Source organism: Vulpes lagopus, chromosome 11, assembly GCF_018345385.1.
Source record: "Vulpes lagopus strain Blue_001 chromosome 11, ASM1834538v1, whole genome shotgun sequence".
NCBI lineage: Eukaryota > Metazoa > Chordata > Mammalia > Carnivora > Canidae > Vulpes > Vulpes lagopus.
This window is the reverse complement of record NC_054834.1, coordinates 31,272,258-31,292,332: the sequence shown is the minus strand read 5'-3', so window position 1 is coordinate 31,292,332 and position 20,075 is coordinate 31,272,258. Positions and strand designations below refer to the sequence as shown.

The 20,075-nt window shown below is 51.2% G+C and overlaps 1 protein-coding gene across 1 annotated transcript in view; it reads left to right on the top strand.

Annotated features, from left to right (window-relative positions):
• Positions 1–5,099: 5,099 nt before the first annotated feature.
• Positions 5,100–20,075, top strand: part of LMX1A (LIM homeobox transcription factor 1 alpha) — a 151,606-nt gene continuing 136,630 nt past the window's right edge. Inside the window, exons 1-2 of the mRNA XM_041722513.1 lie at positions 5,100–5,418; positions 7,705–7,891. Coding sequence (XP_041578447.1) covers positions 5,343–5,418; positions 7,705–7,891 — 263 coding nt within the window. The 5' untranslated portion in view covers positions 5,100–5,342. The remainder of the gene's footprint in view (positions 5,419–7,704; positions 7,892–20,075) is intronic.

Genomic DNA, 20,075 nt, shown 5'->3' with positions numbered 1-20,075 from the left:
TGACTGATTGAAGTTTGAACAGTTGATACATGTCCCAGCTGGGATTTGAACTCAGGCCTCCATGGTTCCAAAGCCAGGCATGCTGTTTCTAGGACACCCAGTTATGCCATGAAACAGGCTGACGCTGAAGGGCACTCTCTGTCTAGGTAACAAATACTCGCCGGGGCTCTGGTTAGGGAGAGCACTGTGCTGGGTGCAGGAGAAACGCAGATGAGTGTGACATGGCTCCTCTGAAGGAGCACACGATCCAACGGGGAGATGGAGTGGGCCATGCAGATGATTCTAGACAAGATCCAAAGAATGCGATGCCGTAAATGGTGCCTTTGTTAGCTGACCGCCTCCCCACCCCCCACCCCCCACCCCGCCCCATTCCAGCAGCTGGTTTGTGATGGCCCCCTTTCACCCCCAGAAAGTCCCGAAGCACCCGGTGCTCCAGCTCCTTTGAGAGATCTGCACGTGAGTGCAGGCCCACTCCTGGGGAGAGATTTCAGAGGTCAGGAGAATTTGCAGCTCCAGTGCCCCCCACCACACTGGTCTCTGGCCGCCCCACCAGAGTACGGCCTTCTCTGTCTAGGCAGTAACGTGTCTGCTTTTTTTCCTCTTGCTGGAAACGCACTTTGACATTTTTTTAACAAATAACACAATTTTCCCTTTGTGTTTCCCTTAATAAAACACAGAAATGAGAGCAAGAAAAGGAAAGTAAAAAAACATGTTCCTGTCATCTCCACTCTGTAACAGGATGTCCTCCCTCCCTTGCTGTCTCCCTCCCACCGCGCGAGGGCCTCTGCTTACCCCGTCCTCACTCTCTCCCCAGATCTCAGCCACAAGCGTTCATGAGTCTGGTGGTGGAGCTTCTGTGTTCTCTGCCATAGAAGGGGTAGCTCTCTGGCTGGTTCCACAGATTGCTACTTGACAGAGGACAGGTGGCAGGAAGAGGACCAGAGGCAGCTCCCAGGTGAAGAGGTATGGGCAGGTTACAGGGACCCTGTGCACCCTCTTGAGGCCCCCCCATTCACTACCCTGGCCTGTCCTCCTCCAACGATGGCAGCTTCCAGACCAGCCTGGCAAGGGCCCTCTGTTTCCTCCTCAAAGCAAAGTACTAGGCTTAAGATGTAGTCCCTGGATCTCTTGGAATCTGCTTGAAGTTGCAAGATTCCTGATGTTTGGAACAGCTGCCTATCTCTTAGCAGGGATAAATGTTGAGTTTCCACACCAGGGGCCAAACACCAATTGTACGATTGCAGTTTCGGGGGAGATGTGGCCTACCAGCAGCCCATGTGGAAAAGGACAGAGGAGGGTTGGTTAATAACATACACGGGATGAGTCAGCGGCAGCCACCGAAAATGCTAACCCCAAATCGGGCCATGTTAATGGGTGTTCTCTGGCCAGAAAGAGGAGATGAGGTCCTGAACACATGGTCATTGGGAAGCTGCAACAGGTCTGGGTGCCATAATTTAGGGGGGAGAGGGAAAAACTGGAGCAGGTTCAGAAACAAAGGGAACAGAACAGAGAGGGCAGCTCTGCCCACATCTGACAGATCTTGGAAGTAGGATTTGACATTTCGAATGGCCAGCCCTGAGCAATCAATGGACCAGATGTGGCAGTGCCAGGGAAATGAATTTTGACCCAATATAAACCTAACAGTTGGGCCAGAGGAGCTGTATGTTTGCTCCCACCTCTAAAAGTCAATAATTTGGGGTGTCTCTCCTAAAGCCTGTCTACCTCACTTCCACAAACTCTCAGAAAACAGTGTTTCTGATAAAAGGGAGAATATGGCTGCATCGTCATGAAGAGCTTCTGGACAGTGGCTTTGTGGCATCTTCTGTCTTTAAAAAGGTGAAACGATAGCGTTGAGTCTAAAACAAACGACCACGTGACATGATCAGGAGACTCTTCCACAGATGGAAAGATGTCTGTCTACCTGCCCACGATGTCACGGAGCTGGCTCAGGTCAAAGTGAAATGACACTGGGGGAGGAGTGGGATTCACGATCCCCAGTCCATTGAGAGAGAGAACATAAAGCATAAAAGAAAAAGCCCCGAAGGAACAAAGTGTCTCTTTAATAGTTTGGACACGTCACTTAGCCCCATCGGCATCTGCACCTGGACCAGTTCTGCAAAGTGGGTGATGTGCTGTGGGTTCTAATGCTCACCCCATTGTTTCACAGCCTGCAGGCCGGGAAGGCCTGTGGGACCATTGGGTGAGTATAACCCTTCATTGCAGAGAAGTACAGTTGCCCAGAAAGGTGAACCTGGCCTACCTGACTCAGTGGCAGAGCTGTCCGGGGAAGTGAGGTCCCTGGATTCCTGACCCCGCCATGTGCTTTCACCTGTACTAGAGTGCTCCCCCCATCCCTACTGTGAACACAGTGCTCAACCATCAGTTAAGTAAGTGGCATTTGTTAATCACATATATGAGCCTGGCTCTGCCCTAAGGACCCCACGGCTTAGAATATGATTATGAGACTGTCTCCATCGTGAAGGTGCCCAAGAGCCAGCTGGGGGAAAGACATTCCTAGCAAACACTTGTGAGTGATCTCTGCTAATCAGCCTGCCTTCCAGATGCAAAGACCATTTCGAGGGGCCTGGGTCCCAGATCAGATGAGAACCCATCCACTTCCAGGGTATTCTCTACAGGGAATACTCTGATCACTAGAGTATTCATAACCATATTTCATACATTCAAGACCTCTAGTGAAACCAAAACTCTGTTGGGCATTTAAAAATATTCCTTATGATGGCATTTGCTCTACTTTTTTTTTTTCTTGCCTGACTTCTATTTTATATATTATCCTAAGAATACTTTTGTAATTCATATTTTCCCACCACACTCTACCTAGGGTGGCAGAAAGGACAAAGGACAGGTGTCAGGGGACATGCCACTAGCCGTCTGGGCCACACAGAGAAACCTCCCAGCCCTGCTTAAGCCCCAAAGATTCATCTGAAACAATGGATAAAACTATTTGTTCTGTCTACCTCACAGGTTTGTCCTAAAGATCAAGTGAAATCATGTATGTGAAAGTATCCCAGAAAGTATAAAGCGGCACTCAAATGTAAAGTATTAAACTCTTTGCCCTTTTCTCTCGTTTCCCTGAAGTCATATTCTGTGTTTGGCTTGTGCCTGCTGGCAGAAAGCGCTTCTAATGGCGAGTGGGGTCAAGGCCCCCCGGAGCACTCTTGAGCCACAGCTGCCAACACTTTTTTTTTTTTTTTTTTAAATAAGGAAGTGGTCCTGTCCTTGGAGAAGGGAATAGAAAGTGCTCGCTATGTGGCATCTCGCCCGCCTGCTCAGGATCACTGTGCCAAAGTTCCTGGCCATTCCAAGTCAGTTCCCTGCAGCTCAGGAGTTGAGGGGCCCCCAGAGAAGCCGGCCCAACTGACCCGTCCCGTGGTGCTCACACGGCGGCTCCGTTTTCCTCACCTGTAATATCAGGATAATCATTGTCTCCACCTCATAGGGTTGCTGTAAAGATTAAACGAGTTAACTGTGTAACCAAGCCTGGCAGGTAATAAAATGTTCGATAAATGTTAGGATCTATTTATTGAGCATCCCCTTGGGGCCGGGCACCGTGCTCACCTCCTGGACTACACAGATGATTAAGACCCGAGTCGCGCTCCTGGAGGGGCTCGAGGTCGGACCGCTGTAAGCTGAGGTTAGGAGGTGTAGGGAGTTGAGATCTCCCTTCTCCCCCCGCCCCAGTACTCTGCTCCCCTAAGTGCGCCCCCTTAGCTGACTTCCTGCTCAGTGGCACTGCGGGCTCGCATCTGGGGGGGTCCCATCCCACCTCGTCTCTGCCCCCGAGAGCCCCCATTGGAGCTTGGGGCCGCGGCTCCTAAGGCAGCCGCACACCCCATCCGCGGACGGGGTTCCATCTGAGCCGGCCGGCGCGTTTGGAGCTCAGGGGAAGTTGGGAACTTTGCAGGAGCCCGGCTGCAGGAGCAGGGGGCCTGGGGGGCTCCGGGGTGTGGGCGCCCCCCCCACCGCCCCCCGCAGGCCATCACACACCTCCGGCAGCTCCCCCAGGCTTCCGAGGGCGCGCGGGGAGGGCCGCGGTGCCCGAGCGCCCGCGGCGGTGGAGAGCTGCCGGGGAGCCGGGGGCGCCTCGAGGGAGCCCCGAGGGAGCCCCGAGGGAGCCCCCGCACGTGGAGGGGAGGAAACTTTGCGCGGCTGCGAGGCGGCCGCGGCGAGCCGGGCCGGGGAAGGGAGCCCGGCGGCCGCTCCAGGGGCGCGCTCCCAGCCCGCCTCCCCGCGCACCCCACCCCTTCCCTCCGCCGCGCGCAGCGCCGCGGCCCCTGTGAGCTGCGGCCGGATCCGCCCCGGCGCAGCAGGGCCCGACTCGCACCCACGACCCCGGGCCTCCGCCCTCGCTCCCGGCCCCGGAGAAGCCCCGGGCCTCCCCGCCGCCCCCCAGCAGCGACGCGGGCGGCCAGGACGCCCCGAGAAGGCCGGCCGCCCGCGGCCACGTCCCGGCCCGGCCCGGGCGCGCCGAGGAGCGGAGCCAGGGGCCGGCGCTCGCTCGGGCTCCCTCCCGGCCGCGCCGCCTGCAGCCCCGAGGGCCTCCGCCGGCCCCGGCCGCAGCTCCCCGCGGCGCCCGGCCGCCGCCTCCCGCCCCGGCCGCGGGGAGCGAGCTCGCCCACCAGGTAAGGACGGCTGCGCGCCGCGGGGCTCCGGCTCGGGCGGGCGTGTTTCGGAAAGTTGATTTGAAATGCGTCCAAGAGTGAGCAGGGCCAGCCGCGGCTCCTCCCCGAGGCGACTTCCCCGCTCCCGCAGACGTTCCCGGCACCGGCCGGCCGGCGGGAGGACCGCCCCGCGCGCCCCCAGCGGCTCTCGGCGCCCGGGGTCCGCGAGCAGGCGGGCGCGCTCCGGCTCGCTCTCCCGGCCCCGCCCGGGCCCCGGCAGGTGAGGGGCGCGAGGGGGGAACACCCGCCCCTCGGTCCCGGCCTCCCCGCGGCGCTGGGTCCCCGCGGAGCCGTCCCTAGGGCCCGCAGGGGTGCAGGTCGGGGCGGAGTCGGACTCGGGATGGGGAACCGGGGCTGGGGACCGGGCGAGGGTGTGCGCGGGGGCGGGGGGGGCAGGGAAGGGGAAGCGCAGTTGGGGGGCGGAGGTCTCAGTACAAAACGCGTTGACTTCAAGCGAAATCAGATCACTCAGCAGTTCGCGGTGACTCGCCTCTCTGCTCCCACCCCACGTTGCTCTGGGCTGGACTCTCATCCTGGTGACCCCGGACACTCCCTCCGTGCTTTCCCAGGAGTGCGGCGGCCCCGGGCTCCCGGTCCCGGAGCGCACGGACCCCAGAAGCAGCGTTTCCTCTCCTCCGCAGGTCCTCCCGGCCCGGCCCGAACATGCTGGACGGCCTGAAGATGGAGGAGAACTTTCAAAGCGCCATCGAGACTTCGGCGTCCTTCTCGTCGCTGCTGGGTGAGTGTTCAGGCCGCGCGCCCCGGGGCGCACCCTCTTTGCACCGGACCCCAGCCCTGCAGCCCGGCTCGCCGGGACCCGGTCGGCAGGAAAGGGACCCCGCGCGCCCCGCGCGCCCCGCGCGCCCCGCGTCTGGCGCCCAGTGGAGCCCACGCGCCGTCTGTCCATCAGTCCCCGTGTGTCCTTCCTACCCCAAGCCGCCCCAAGGCCTCCCGCGCCGGGCACCGAATTCCCCAAAGCGGCGAGGGGCGGGCGAGATGGCTCGCGGGCGTCTGAGTGGCAAGTGATTAAAAATACCCAGGGCTGGATTTTTAATCACGGAGCTGATGGACGCGTCGCAAATGCCGCCCGCTTCTCCGCGGCCTAGGGGCGAGCGCAGGGCAGTCGAGGCTCGCAGGCGCCCAAGTTCGAGGCGGCTTCTCGCCCCCCCCCCGCCCCCACCAGCTCCAGCCCGGGTCTCAGCCTCGGGCACGGCCGAAGGGCTTTTCCGGGCCGGTGGGCAGCGCAGCGCGGGGATTAGCCCGCGCGGCAGGGCCCTCGCCTCGGTTTTAATTAACTGGAGCCGGACCTCGAGGCCGGCGGGTCCCCCCTGCCTCCCCGATCCTTCTGCAGCGACGGCGGAGGAGCCGCGAGCCAAGGGCCTCGAAAGCGCGTCCACGCGCGCGGGTCCTGCTGACCTTGAGGCCAGGGATTCGCAACCCCACCTCCCACCCCGACCTGGGTGCTTCTCGGGTGTTTTACTATTTTAGCGGGAGGGGTTTTCGTTTTGTCATTTAAACCTCTTGCCTCCTCCCGGCATTCGGAACCGCTAGAGCCGGGAGGTGATGGTGATGAGACTGGAGACGGTTCGGCTGGAGAAACCACATCCAGGGAGGACCCTCCACCATCCCCAGCTGAAACGAAATCCCGGGCGCACTGCGTTCCCTCCTTTCAACCGGGTTTGCGGAAACTTCTCGACTCCGTCCAGCGTCGGAAGAGCGGGGGGGGGGGGGGGCCCTCCCCAGCTGGCATTGCCCTGGCGCGGAGCGCGCGCGACCTTGTGCCCACAGCGCGCGTCGCGGCTCCCAGTGTGCGCTCCGCGGCTCCCACCGCCCGGGTCCCGGCCCTGAACGCCGAGACAGGACAATTTTACAACTGAGAACTATCTTTTCTACTTTTCTGAGCCCTCCCCTGCGCGCCCCAAGGCGACAGGCTCCACTCAAGAGCTGGTGGCAGGATCCCCCAGGGGGGAAAAAAAAACCACAAGAGTGTCGCGAGGAAATGGGGAAGGGTCAGGCCCTTTGGGACACCACGCGCAAGAGTATTGTTATCAGGGGACAAGGCCTTCTTTAAATAGCTGTGAAATGTGCCGACAAAAGCGGCCAAGTGTTCCCCCATCCTAAAAATAGGGCATTACCCCCCCACACAAAATAGAGGAACAAAACAGACAAAAGTCCAAAGGGTAGGCTAGAGAGGATTCCCTCTTTCCGCGGAGTGGGTTTGGGGTGGGTGCAAAATCGCACGCGCTGCAGCTGAGCCGGCCGGATTCCCGGAATTCCCGCAGCATCTCCGCGCCCTGCTTCTTTCCTCTTTTTTTTTCCTCTTCTATTTTGATGCGTCTTAATTATTTATATGTGTATGTACAAAAATACACATAAAATCCTACGTTTAAACCCACCTGCAATTTGTACTCCGGCCAAGGAACAGCACTTTGGGGGTTCATTGCTTTTTTTCCCACAGTACTGAGTTTGCCTGGAGCCAGACGGTATTTTTTTGTATGCCTGAGACTTTTTAGGAAAAAAATAAAAATTTTAAACCTTTCCCTCAGAAAATACAACAGAAATTGCATTTTAGCAAAAAGACAAGACCAATCCTCCAAAATTCTTTTTATAGACTCACAAATTTAATATTAAAAGAGACAAGCAGGGTGAGTGACTTAATGCTTAGGTGATAAAGGTGGGAGCGCAAATTTATTTGTAGTCTAATTGTACGGGATGTGCGCTCCTTTGCGCGAATACCTGGGTAGATTGGATCATTAAGGCGGCTTATTGATTTCCGCCCCTTCCCATATAGGAGAATTTGAACTTTCCCATAGAGTCGCTGTTTTATTAGAAACAACACCTGGTTTGATTTTTCTCTGTTTTCCAAAACTCGGTTTGGTTGATTAGCAGGGATGGGGGGTTTCCCAGGATGGGAAGCGCGGGCTGCGGGGCGGGGGGTGGGAATCGGCGGGTGTAGGATTGATCGGAGTGTGGCCGGGATGCTGAGCCGGCGCGGTTGACCCGCGAACGTCTGTTGCTGCTGCAGGCAGAGCGGTGAGCCCCAAGTCTGTCTGCGAGGGCTGTCAACGGGTCATCTCGGACAGGTTTCTGCTGCGGCTCAACGACAGCTTCTGGCACGAGCAGTGCGTGCAGTGCGCCTCCTGCAAAGAGCCCCTGGAGACCACCTGCTTCTACCGGGACAAGAAGCTCTACTGCAAGTACGACTACGAGAAGTAAGTGATCGCGCCGCCGGAGCGCGCCCCCCGCACCCGCGCACCCAGAGGCGCCGGAGGCGCGTTCACCTGCAGGCGGTGCGCTCCCCCGGGCTGCAGAGACGCGCGCGCTGCGCCCTCCCCGGGCTGCCCCGCTGGCGTGCGGGCCTCCCAGGCAGGGCGCCCTCACCAACTCGGCTGATCCCGTGGACACACCTCTGTGCGCGCTCCGACCCATCCGGCTCGTTCCCGCCGCTCCCCTTCTCTGGGGTGCCCCGTGGGCCGCCGGCGGCCAGGTCTCCTGGGGGGCGTCCACGCCGTCGCACCCACGTGTCTGCGCCCCCAGCGCGCTGGGATGGGAGCAAGCCCTGCGGCTTCAGCTCCCGCGGCCTCCGGCGCGGCCCGTCCCCTGTGTGCGCATCTGTCCACGGGCGTCCCGACAGCCGGTGCTCAGCAATGCTGCTTCCTCTGCGCTCTGCGCACACCCCGTTTGCCTTTGCTCTCCATGATGCCCCGGACCCCTCCTCCTCCGCCCAGAGTCTCCAAAACCCTGGGGGCGCAGGGGCCTTTAGGCCAGAAGCGCGGCCTGGTCTGAGGCCCCCTCCTCCCTTGCTCGCCTCCCCTCCCCCGAATCCCCCATGGGGGTGTGCACCGCAGCCCCACACCGGATTCACTTCTCTCCAGCCGTCGTGAACGTTCTGGGGTGTTCTGAGAATTAGTTGGCAGGTATTTAAGCAAGTAGATTATTTGGAATCTCGATTTCTGTAATGCCTTAAAGCCTGGATGCGGCCGGGAGTGGGAGTTAGAAGGATTTCCTGGTTCTCGCCAGGCAGGCCCGGAGTTGCTTAGTGGGTCCATGGAGAAGGGGAACTGCTTTTCCTTGCAAGAGCGGCTAGTTCACGGGGACACTGGCTTCGCAAAGCTGATCACGCACGGTTTGGAGGAAAAAGCGGAGGAACGCAGGCCTGTGGTTTTTTTTTTGTTGTTGTTTTGTTTTGGTTTGTTTTGTTTTGCACACGAGGACTGGTGTGTATGGCCAAGGGGCCGCGCGTGCGCGCGCAGAATTCCGCATGTGTTACTGGTGAATAAGACAGCAGTAGGTGAGGATAATTGAAGGAGGGGCAGTGTGCACGAAAAGCAGCTCCTATCACGGTATTAAAAACACAGCCAAGGGTTGTGTGTGTGTGGAAGTCTCCTTGTAGCAAGAACAACAACAAAAAACGCTGAGAAAAACCAGAAGTGTCTTCCTTTCTGTGTTGCCTGGGCTATGAGGGTTACTGAAAGCTGGCGAAGCTCATACCCAGTGACCACACACACGCACACAATCTTTTTTTTGGCCACACAGGGCTCTTTTGCCCACCATATACTTGAGCTTTGCCCTCCTGTGGAAGGGGTCCTGGGCCTGGATGCTGGTTTTGAAAAGATAACTTTGCATCTTTAGCCCTAAAAAAGAATCCATGTTCGGTTTTGGATGAGTTGGACAATACAGAAACGTATAAAGAAATGAAAACACATGACCACTTTACAAAGTGGTAATTATGGTTAACATTTTTTAAAGAAGACATGCCTGTATCCGTTCTTGGTTGTCTGTTTGTTGCCACAGTGTCTGAGTGAAAAGTGCAATTTTTAGGGAATTAAGCAGATTTCGCCCACAGAACTTCAAGTATCACCTTTGGATAAAGCTTCTGGTGGATTGCTCTCGCTTCCCCCCTCCTCCCCCCACCCGCCCTCTCCTGCTTTTCATCTGAAGGTTTTAGGATTGTGTAGACCCAATCTTTATCTTTCTGCTTATAGATTACTGAAATGTCCACATCCTTCAGGCACAACACTAGCGAATTCAAAAGTATTGGAGCTTAGGAAAGGATTTGGGTTGTGAATTTCTATTCTGTTTGTTAAAAAAAAAAATCGCGAATCAAAGAAGGCTTAAGGGTCAACACAGCTGTCTGGCCAGTCAGATCTTCTTTAAGGAAGTCAGGCTGTGTCAAGAGGGGAAGAAACAGTTGTTGTAAAGTACTTAACACAACAATGTCCCCTCCATTTCAGCCTCCCAGGTTTGGCGCAGTTTGGGCTTATTAGCCTACTAGGGTCAGTTCTCCTCTCTCACAGCTATTTCTGCAAAGGGAAAATTGCAGGGATCAACTTGCCAGCTGTTGGCCAGAACCAAAAAGATTTTGTAGAGGAGCATGAGCTGCATTGTTCAGAGAGGTGTTGATGTTACAATGAGGGGTTTTCGTTTTAATTTTAACGTCTATTTCGGAAACACATGTGCAAAAAATGGAGTTGTTTGCCCTCGTTAGCTCAATGCACACTATCACCATGGGTCTGTGCCCAGCCTCTCTCTCTCTCTCTCTCTCTTTTTTTAAAGGATGACTTTTATTCCTAGTTTCTCTTCCGTTCCCCATCCCAATCCTAGCCTTCTTCAAAACAAAATGGGGTTTTAATACATCTGATCGTCTTAATGGCATTAGCATGCATGGTGGTTGCTGGGTTGGTTTGTTTCAAAATTAGGCTCAAGACAGATTCCTTTAATCAGCCAGCTGTTACCAAGCTTCTCGAGGCAAGGCTTTGGGCTGTGGGATGAGAGGCTGTGAGACGGAGTCCCAGCTGCCTTCAGGGGGCTTGTAACCCGGCCCTATTGCCTTTCTGTATTCTCCCAACTATCCCAACTATCGAGCATTTCTTAGAAGCCTCCTCTAAGGGCAGGACTAGGTGTTGCCCAGAAGCGATCCTGAATGACCAGATCTTTATCCTCCAGAGGGTCAATTCAGCTGCAGATAATCACCGTGAGACAGGCACAGCACGTTTCCTCTTTAACGAATTGATCATTTAAGAATAATTTTGCCCTTTCGAGTGGGTCTTTTTAAAATCTGAGGCCCAGGCGAGGCAAACAGAGGGAGGAGGGAAAAAAGGTGGAGGTGAGGCAGTGGGACAGCGTGGGGGTAAATGAAGAAGCACATCATGAAGATTCGGGGCTGGTGTGCCCTGCTTTCCAAATTCGCCAAGTGTAAATGCTATTCCTTCATGTTAAGATCAAAGAATGTATAGCCAATGTGCAGTCTCCAGGGACGGTCATACACATAAAACGTAATATTAACAAGGGGAGTTTATTGTATTTGCTTTAGCCATTTATATGTGCTTTTTCAGGCTGTGGGCAGTTTTGCATTTGAATTATTAGCTGCCTATTCCTGGTGTCAGGTGGCCAGCTAAAAGGTGAAAATTCTACTCCATCAGCTAGTGGCTTTACCTTCTTGGTGTCAAACACCAAATTTGTCTAATTAAAAAAAAATGGAATTGACAGTGGCATCTGAGACACAGCCATTTGTTTAAGACTTCAGGATGTTTTGTTAAATATTTGTCTCGTACACTATGACACCCTCAGGAGTAATTTATCTTCTGATCATCCAAAACAAATAAGCATTTAAGGCGGAGCGCAGAACACTGATTTATGAATGTCCATAGGAATTAAGAGCTGGAGGTGGTCTTTTTGGTGCATGACAAGTCATCAGAGAAAAATAACTCGTTAGGTGGGATGATATGCTTATGGTACTGCCGAAGCTGTACCAAGTGATGTAAAACAGGAGGATCCTCTAGGTATGGATGTTTAAAAACTGGATTCAAAGGTTTTCAGTATTCCTGAAAGTTAGCAGACAACCAAAATATTTTCCAGCCTAGGGGACTTCTATTTATATAACTGTTGTTCCCTATTTAACTGAGTCCTCTGTGATCTGGGTAGTTTGGAGATTTCCCTGAATTTGTTCCAAACAAATACTGTAGTTGGACTGTGGCTGGAGACAGAAGAGGCTGCTGAATAACGGGAATGTGGTAATACAATAGATAATTAAGCCTTCTGGAAGGGATCCCACATTTAAATCAAGTTTATATTGTTTCTTTCATGTGCCTGGCAGCTCGGTGCGTCAGCCGGGGCCCTCTCCCCTCACATATGAAGTTTATCATTATCCCCTAGATTGTTCTGGACATCCTAGGAGCAGAGTGGGATAGTTCTGCTGTCATCAGGGCTGTTCTCATAACATCACAACTCCCCACATGTCAGCAAATCCCAGGCCTTGCGAGACCTTTCCTCAGAGGGCCGGTCCATGTTTTCTCCCCTTTCTTTTGGAGCAGACCAATTTTCTGAAGAAAGGGACTAAAATGGGGGCAAAATGGATATCACATTTAGAGTCGTCTCTATCTTGCCTTGGACCTGCTGATTGGCAGCCCCTCGGAGATGATGGCCAAGGTAATGATCTCTATTAGGACCAGTAATGAACTAATGCTGCGTTTTGTCAAGGTGTAGCGTAGGATGTGAGTGTGTGTGTGTGTGTGCGGGGAGGAGAATTCGTTTGGTCTTATATTCCTGTGACATTACTTGGAGATCAAAATGGGGCATGCAGCTACTCATAAAAGGAGCCCAGAGATGAAATTACAGAGGCAGTTGTTAGATTTTTGCTGTACTTACTTTATCTTTTGCTGGCCCGGCTCCTGGCATAATAAAATGTAAGGAATATAAAAATCAAACACAGCTAGGTAATAAATTGATGTCTGCATTAAATTGCAGGGGGGTTTAGCTTGGGATAAGCGCTGTCCACGGGCTGTGGCTGTGTGTTGATGCAGGCCGAGTAATCTCTTTTTTTATTTAGTGGGTGATTGGAAACAGTCCTTGCTCAGAGGTGTTTTCTCTTTTTATATGTATTGGTCCCTGGGTAGGACTTCCTTGGAATCTCAGACTTAAAATTTTGAAATAAAATTAGACAGCACAAGTAGATATTAATAGTATTCTGGGAATTGCATATGAACAATGCTTTTCAGAGCAGGGTTGTGGGATTCTTTTGATCCTTACATAAATGGAGCACATTATAAAAAGTTATTTATCCAGTCCAGTGTTGCATACTGTAGAGTCCTGGAACTTTTGTCATCCACCTAGCTACTAAGGACTTGCTTTTGCTTTCAGGTTTCAGTGACCAGAGCTTTTCTGAAAGCTCATCGTTTGTCTTGCTTTTCAGTTTCATTTTTCTAATTTATAGCTTTTTGTATTCGCCGAAATGCTGTTACTGATTTTAGAGAGGCCTCGTCACTGTTCCTTTTTCATTCTGGAAAATTTTTTTGGAGGTCATGAGCAGGTACTGTTTCTCTAGTGAGAACAATTTCCATTTCTTGAATTATCAGATAATTATTCTTTTCAGTCAAAGAAATCATTGGGGTCACAGCGTTTCGAAGTGAGAAAAGAGACGGGAATTTAAGATACGCGTTATACTATCAGAAATTTGGTAAAGCTCCTTAGAGCCAATGCCCATACAACACGTCATTGTTGAATCACGTCAAGTTCAAAATAACCCATATTGAATCCCGTCCACTTGATTATTCAGTACAATGGGAGGGAAGGGGGGGGGCGGTGGCGGGGGGGTGAACTATGGAAGGAAATATGCACTCGCATAGGAAGATGTAAAAACAATTTCTGCCACAACTGTGAACTCTTAGTCCTATTTGAGTGCTTTCGAAAAACTTTTAATTTATTTTTAATTATTTTATTTAAAAAAAGATTTTATTTATTTATTCATGAGAGACACCGAGAGAGGGTCAGAGACACAGGCAGAGGGAGAAGCAGGCTGCCCGCGGAGAGCCCGATGCAGGACTCGATCCCAGGACTCCAGGATCACGACCTGAGCCGAGGGCAGAGGCTCAACCACTGAGCCACCTGAATTATTATTATTTTTTTAATATCTTTCTAACATGGATTTTTCAATGTCCTTTCTCATCTTCAGAGGGGAGTTCTTAGTAAGCCACTTGCGGGCTGAGATGGGAGGATTGGGGGCTGCGGAGGTGGAGGGCCGCTCACACCCTCCATACGGAGCAGAGGGGTCCCTGTCCTGGGAGGGCCCTGTCCTCTTTTCAGCAGGCCTGAGGCCACCCCCTAGGAACCCCTGTATTTTTCTGAAAGTCTCTTAGTGACATGTAGACCAGTGTTGTTGCCAGCAGCCTTTGCAGATTTGGTTTGGGAGAGTTGGTGATTTTAGGAGCCAAACGTAGAAAAAGTTCTGAAGTAAGTAACATTTGAGGGCAGGAGAAAAGAGGCCCTTCCCTCCGTGTGCCTGTTTAACTGGGACCTATGGGGAAATGGGCCGGCCGCGCCTTGGGATTTTACATCGTCTCCTCAGTCTTTTTGACTCGCATGATGTGGGATGTTTAAGTCCATTCATCACAATTAGAATTAGTTATGTTATCGCTGACCGACGTCGGCTGCCGCTTTGTGTCTCTTTGTCATATATTAAATGAAACTCAGCCAACCGCCTTGCTGAAATGAAGCGGACACCTTCCAAATGTCAAATTGTTATTTGAGTCGAGCACAATGATCTGTCTCTATATTTTTAACCAAGACGAAATTAATAAAATTGCTATGGCCCTGGCATTAATTAGCGGGAGGATTAGAGCTGTATGGGCTAAAAAGGAGGTGTAAACACTGTAATCTTGCTACATGTTTGTTTTCACACTACTGAAAATAAATAAAATGAGACTTAGGATAGGGATTAAGTTTCTTTTGGCATTACACAGCAGATTCGATCGGAATGCAGCAGGAACACTGAAGTATTAGCAAGACATGATGGAAGGAATACAACCATGGCCCTCAATCAGTTTCCCACCTTGTGTGTATGCTTGCTCCCATCACAGATGACCCCATCTGGGTAGTTAGACAAAGATTTTTAAAACCTATCTCTGTGCCGTTCTTCTCACTGGCACATCAAGGCAGCCGAGTCATCTGGAGAGCTTGTCACCTGGCTGCCATGCTTGAATTAGCCAGAGTTGCAGGAAACCATTGCCAGATTCCCCATTAGTGCACCATAATGTCACAACAACTAAAAATACAAAATGGACTGTGCTTTTCCTTAGTCCTCTAGCTGAAGCTCCACAGGAGAGTTTGGTCTCTGCCGGCCTTTCCAGATTCCAGTTTGGGGATCCTATTTTTGGATAACAGTAAATATGTCTGGCTTTACTGACTCCAGTGTCTCCCTGCCCTATTAGATTTGTGTTTTATCATTATTATCCTATAATGGACAAGCCCTGATAGATGTCTGGCCACTATGGATGGGCCTACCTTGGCTGACAGGCCCAATTAAACTCTGTGCGTATAACAAATATCTTCAGCGTCCAGCGTGGCTGGGAATGGACCCCATGCGTTATCTGGTGTTCACATCTGGCCCCATCCCATTCTGCCTCCCCCTCACTCCCCTATGCCCTGTGGAATTCTAGTAACTTGACTCTTGCCAGCATCAGATCTTACTTAAATACCATCTCATCAACTGCCTCATTTTTTTCCCCAGGCCATCCTTATGGACCATTAGTCCTCTTTTGATTTGCTCACGTGGAGGAAACAAATTAGTCTTCTGTGGATGCAGAAGTCAGAGAGTCCTGTCACATGGCCACCCAGTTATAGAACAGGGCTCAGCTTAGCAGTTGGCAAGGGGCATACCCCTCAGGTTTGCATGATGCCATGACCATCAATTGCTCTTTGGGTGACAATGTAGGCACCCCGAACATCCTCTGAGTGTGCCTGGTACCTCCGTAGATGCTGCTGTACGTCCTGCCACTCTAGATGGATGTTTTTTTGGGAGGGAGGGTGGTCAGAGAAGTACCTGAGCCTGATGCTGTCACCAGTAAATCAGAAGGAATTATTAGGTGGGAAGCCCGGCTGGCATTCTGCTAGGAGGTAAACACACCATTCAATCCCAGCTTCTTGCTGTTTCTCTGGACATGGCCCCTCTTCAGCCTGGAAAGAACCATCCTTTATCTCTGGAGCATCAGGTTCTGCTGCTGCAGCGGGGAGGGATCTTTCCAGCAGCCTCCTCTCCAGTTCCATGGGGCCCTTTGGCCACACCACAGCCACGCCTTGACTCAGTTCTGGTGCCTCCTCCCCATCGAGCCTCAGGAACCTTTAAAAGGATTTTTGAAAACAAAACAAAACAAAACACCCCCTCCTGAACTCCAGATTAGCCTCTTAAGCTCATTAAAGTTCCTTTAAATACCAAAATGTTGGGCTCCTGGGGACTATCCCCCCAAACCATATTTTCATTCTTCACATTGTTGTCATTCACTGTGCAGCAGATTAAGGGCAGCTCTCTCTGGGCCCAGAAACGGTCCCCTCTCTCTCTCTGCAGGAGGGTCCAAATATGTCTTTGTTTGAGTACCTCAATAGCCTGAACCTAACTAAGGAGGAGCCAATGTCGGCTTGGCCTGGGGGCCCCCAGCTCCATGCTGGAGAAGAGGTCGATGTCTTTGGAGGATAAGATGGGGCCCCAGACGGGGAGTGGGCAGTTGAGTGGAGAAGACGTGGCTTGTACAATTTTCAGGAGCTGGGTGGCCACTGGGTCCTCTCCTGGTCCCTAGGGAGGCCCAGGATGGATGAGCACTCCAGTGGCCTGAATTTCAAGGGCCCTCTTTGGCCTAGAGAATGAGGCTGGTCTGGGGAGCCCTCTTTGTGGGACCCAGCAGAAATGCTGGAGCCCAGTTTCTGTTCTTCCCCTAGGCGTTGGTGGACTGTCACAGTTCAGAGGTGGATTTTTATGGCCATACCTGCCTTTTGCCCGATGCTCTTCCCTCTTTACTTCGTTATGCCTCTTTTCCAAGGAGCCTCCTTAATACACCCACCCCCTCTTTGTCATTTCAGGCTTCCTTCCCTAAAGCTGGCTCTTGGGGAGAGCTTTCTGGTTTTGACAGTGGAACAAATCCGTTTTAACATAACCATCGAGAGAGTTTCCTCCCCTGCTGCTGGCTCCCCTCACCCCTTCTCCTCCTGCCCCTCCTCACATTGTAGCAGGGATTCCTTTGTGCCCCGGGGACAGTGATGGCCGCCATCTTCACAGGAATGGAGGCTGAGCTCCTCAGAGACGAAAACCAGTTGGCAGTGCCATGGGGTATTCTTTGGAAACCCAAAGAGGAAGAACATTCCAGAAGACCCTCCCTTGCATTTCTTTGGCAGGAGTGTTTGCCTGGTCCCCATGCCTCTGTTTCCCCTGGGGGCTTTATGTACCGGGCATCCCTAGATTCAACCAGAGCACTACTTTCTGCAAGTCCAGTTTCAAGATCGCAGCTCAGACTTGCCCTCTTGCTTATCTTGTGCTCTAAACCCATCTTGTGACCTTTGAAATTTCATATTATCTTGTGTACAGGCTAGTGCCTGGTCTTAGCTATCTGTCAAACCAGGCAGGCTATTATGAAATAATTCACATTGGGATGCACATGAGAATGTGGTGTTCTTTCCAAGATACTTTTTAACTCGAAGGGTGTTTAGTTGAAAAGGAATGATGACCCAACAGTAGAGTTTGAGGTCCTAGAGTGGGACCAGCAGAGGAGATGATCTTGGACCGGAGGCAGGTAACGCTTCATAGGGTGCCTTCCTGTCTTTGTGTAAGGCTGGTTGGGATTGCACACCCACTCCTTTATTCTGGGTTTTATTTTCTCTACACTCTGCTGTTGGCTGGGGTCTTCCTTTTAAAAAATCCACATCCATAGATGGAAGGGGTTGGACAGGTGGGCGAGCATGGTTTGGGCACTGCATAACTCCCTCCATTACTGGAAAAATAACTGGAAACACATGTACTATTGTCAAGAGATGTCCAAGCCACACTGTCTTCATCTGTACCAAGGAATGTGCTAACAACCTCATAGCGTTATTGTGAGAATTAAATAAGAAAATGAACATGAAATGCTTTTTGGTAAAATACAAAGAACTAGACAAGGTTGGATATTATTGTTGATTTTTTTTTATAGGAATAAGAGGATATGGATTCTCTGGAGCTGTGCATGATAACTGAGTGCTGTTAGGTGGTTAAGAGCCTAGATTGTGAATGCAGGGTGTCTGGGATCACGTCCTTGCTCTGTTGCTCACCAGCCTTTTCCATGGGCAAGGGTCTTACTTTCTCAGTGCTGGTTTCCTCTCCCTAAAATGGGGATAATGATAGTACCAACCTCATAGGGTCATTTTGGGTTAATATTTATAAAGCGTGCAGGTCCGTGCTTGGCTTGTAGGAATTGCCGTAAAAGGATGTGTGGACAAAAACGTATCCTTTTCCATTTTCAAAGAGCCCCTTGCCTGTATTATCTTGATTGGACCTCACAACAATTTTAAAAGTCAGATAAGGAGAGTTTTTTTTCTTCCCCCTGAATTTTATTGCTAGGAAACTGAGGCTCAGAGAAGTTAAGAACTTGCCCAAGGTCACGCTGTTGGTAAAGAGGGAAGCTGGGATGCTGTTCCCAGCCGCTGACTCCTGGTCCAATGGCCTTTCCTCTAAATCACACCATCTGCTGCTTGAATTCTGGTGTTCACACCCCAGTGAGATCACAATTCTCAGTTTGTCCTGTTGAACCAGCTCTTGGAAAACAAGTCCCCACCTGCTAGATACTTGAGCTTTTGGGCAGCCTTCTGACGGTCAGCTGTTTCTATGTTCCGTGGTTTTGAAGGAAGTTTTTTGGATTTGGGGATTGCCTGAGTATGTATGTGTATGTGTGTGTGTGTGTGTGTGTGTGTGTGTGTGTGTGTGTGTGAGAGAGAGAGAGAGAGAGAGAGAGAGAGAGAGAGAGCTGCTAGCATACACTCATCACACTCCTGTTTATCAGACTCCACGCCCACAAAGCCATCCTGCCTCCATCATTTCCGGTCCCATTTCATCTGCATTGGTCTCCGTTGTTCCTCTAGCTTAGCTGTTCTTCCCCCACCGGAAGAATGACAAAAAGGCGGACAAGCATCCATTTTTCTCTCTCTCCAGCTCCCACAGTTTGCTATTGGTGGCTTGTTCTGGGAGCCTGTCTGCACATTTGGCAGCAGAACTGTTAAATATCAGATCTGGAGCCTTCCAAACATAACTTCCATTGGGACTAGCCAGCAGCTGTCCATCCATTCCTTGCATAACCCCTTTCCAAGGTTTCTTCTGAACTGTGTTGTATTTTCAAGTGAGCCTCAGCCTCAGCTAGAAAAGATCCCGCTGTGCCCTGGAATGAGGCTGGTTTGCAGAACTGTTGATTCCTTCTTGTTTATGACTTGGCCTGGCCGGATCAAAAAAGGGGATAATGGAATATTGGCTTTTAAGGAAATTAAGTATTCCTGTATGGCTTTACTTCACTCACCAGCGCTGACACTTGGTTCACTTAAAACTAGTTCCAGTCAATTTTAGGGAGATGGAATGTACGCGTGAATTTAATTTCTGTAAAGTGACGTGTAACGAAACTAGAGATTTCAGGTAAAACAGCAGTAACCGGAATCCACTTTATCTGGTTGTATGTGGATTTCTCAAATTGAGAATTAAATGGGATCTTATCAACCATTGGTTTATTAATTAAATCACTTGTTCATTCATTTCATCATCAACCAGACTTACTATATTCCTCTATGTGCTAGGTATGTAAAAAATGAGCAAAATGGAGCATTGATGTGTTAACAGTCTAGTAGAGACTGCTTAGAGGCATAAATTAAACAGAGGCCTAAGAAAAGAGTAAGATTGTTAAGAGTGACATGTCTGTTGGACAGAGAGCCCACTGACTTAAGTCCCTTGGTTCTGCATTACTCTGTGCTATTTGTGATCTTATTACTGCTTGTCACAACACGAAGGATATATTTATTTGTTGCTTTGTGGCCTATGTTACTAGGTCATAAACTCTGTGAGGGCTGGGACCTTCCTGTTTTTGTTTTGTGTTGTTTCTTGAGACCTGTATCTCAGCATCTTGCATGGGACCTGACACATAGCAGGCATTAGACAAATGTATCTTGGTTGAATGGATAAACTCATCAACAGGTTGCTTGGGGTTGTTATAAAAGCTTCATGGAAGAAGTAATAAACTAATAAATACAGGCATATTTCAAATCGTGGTAAGCACCAAGAAGCTAATGAAAATAGTACATAGTAATACAGAACCAAGGGACACCACGCTTTAGGATATATTATCATATAAATCACAAGAAGAGGGGAATGCCCAAGGAGATACAACACAAAGTGGGAGAAGCATCAGCATTCAAGGAGCTCATCCTTGATGGGATGATGCAGAGGCAGAGAATGCCGGGATGAGTGGGTTTCTGGAAGACAACGCAGTGGTGGAGACTTTCCACAAGTAGGGCTGCCTACTAGCTCTTGAAATTGGCAGCCATTGGTAACCTTATCAAGAGGTCATCAGAGGCATAGAGGGGACAGGACAGCATTTTAATGGGTTGTAGAGTAAAAAGTAG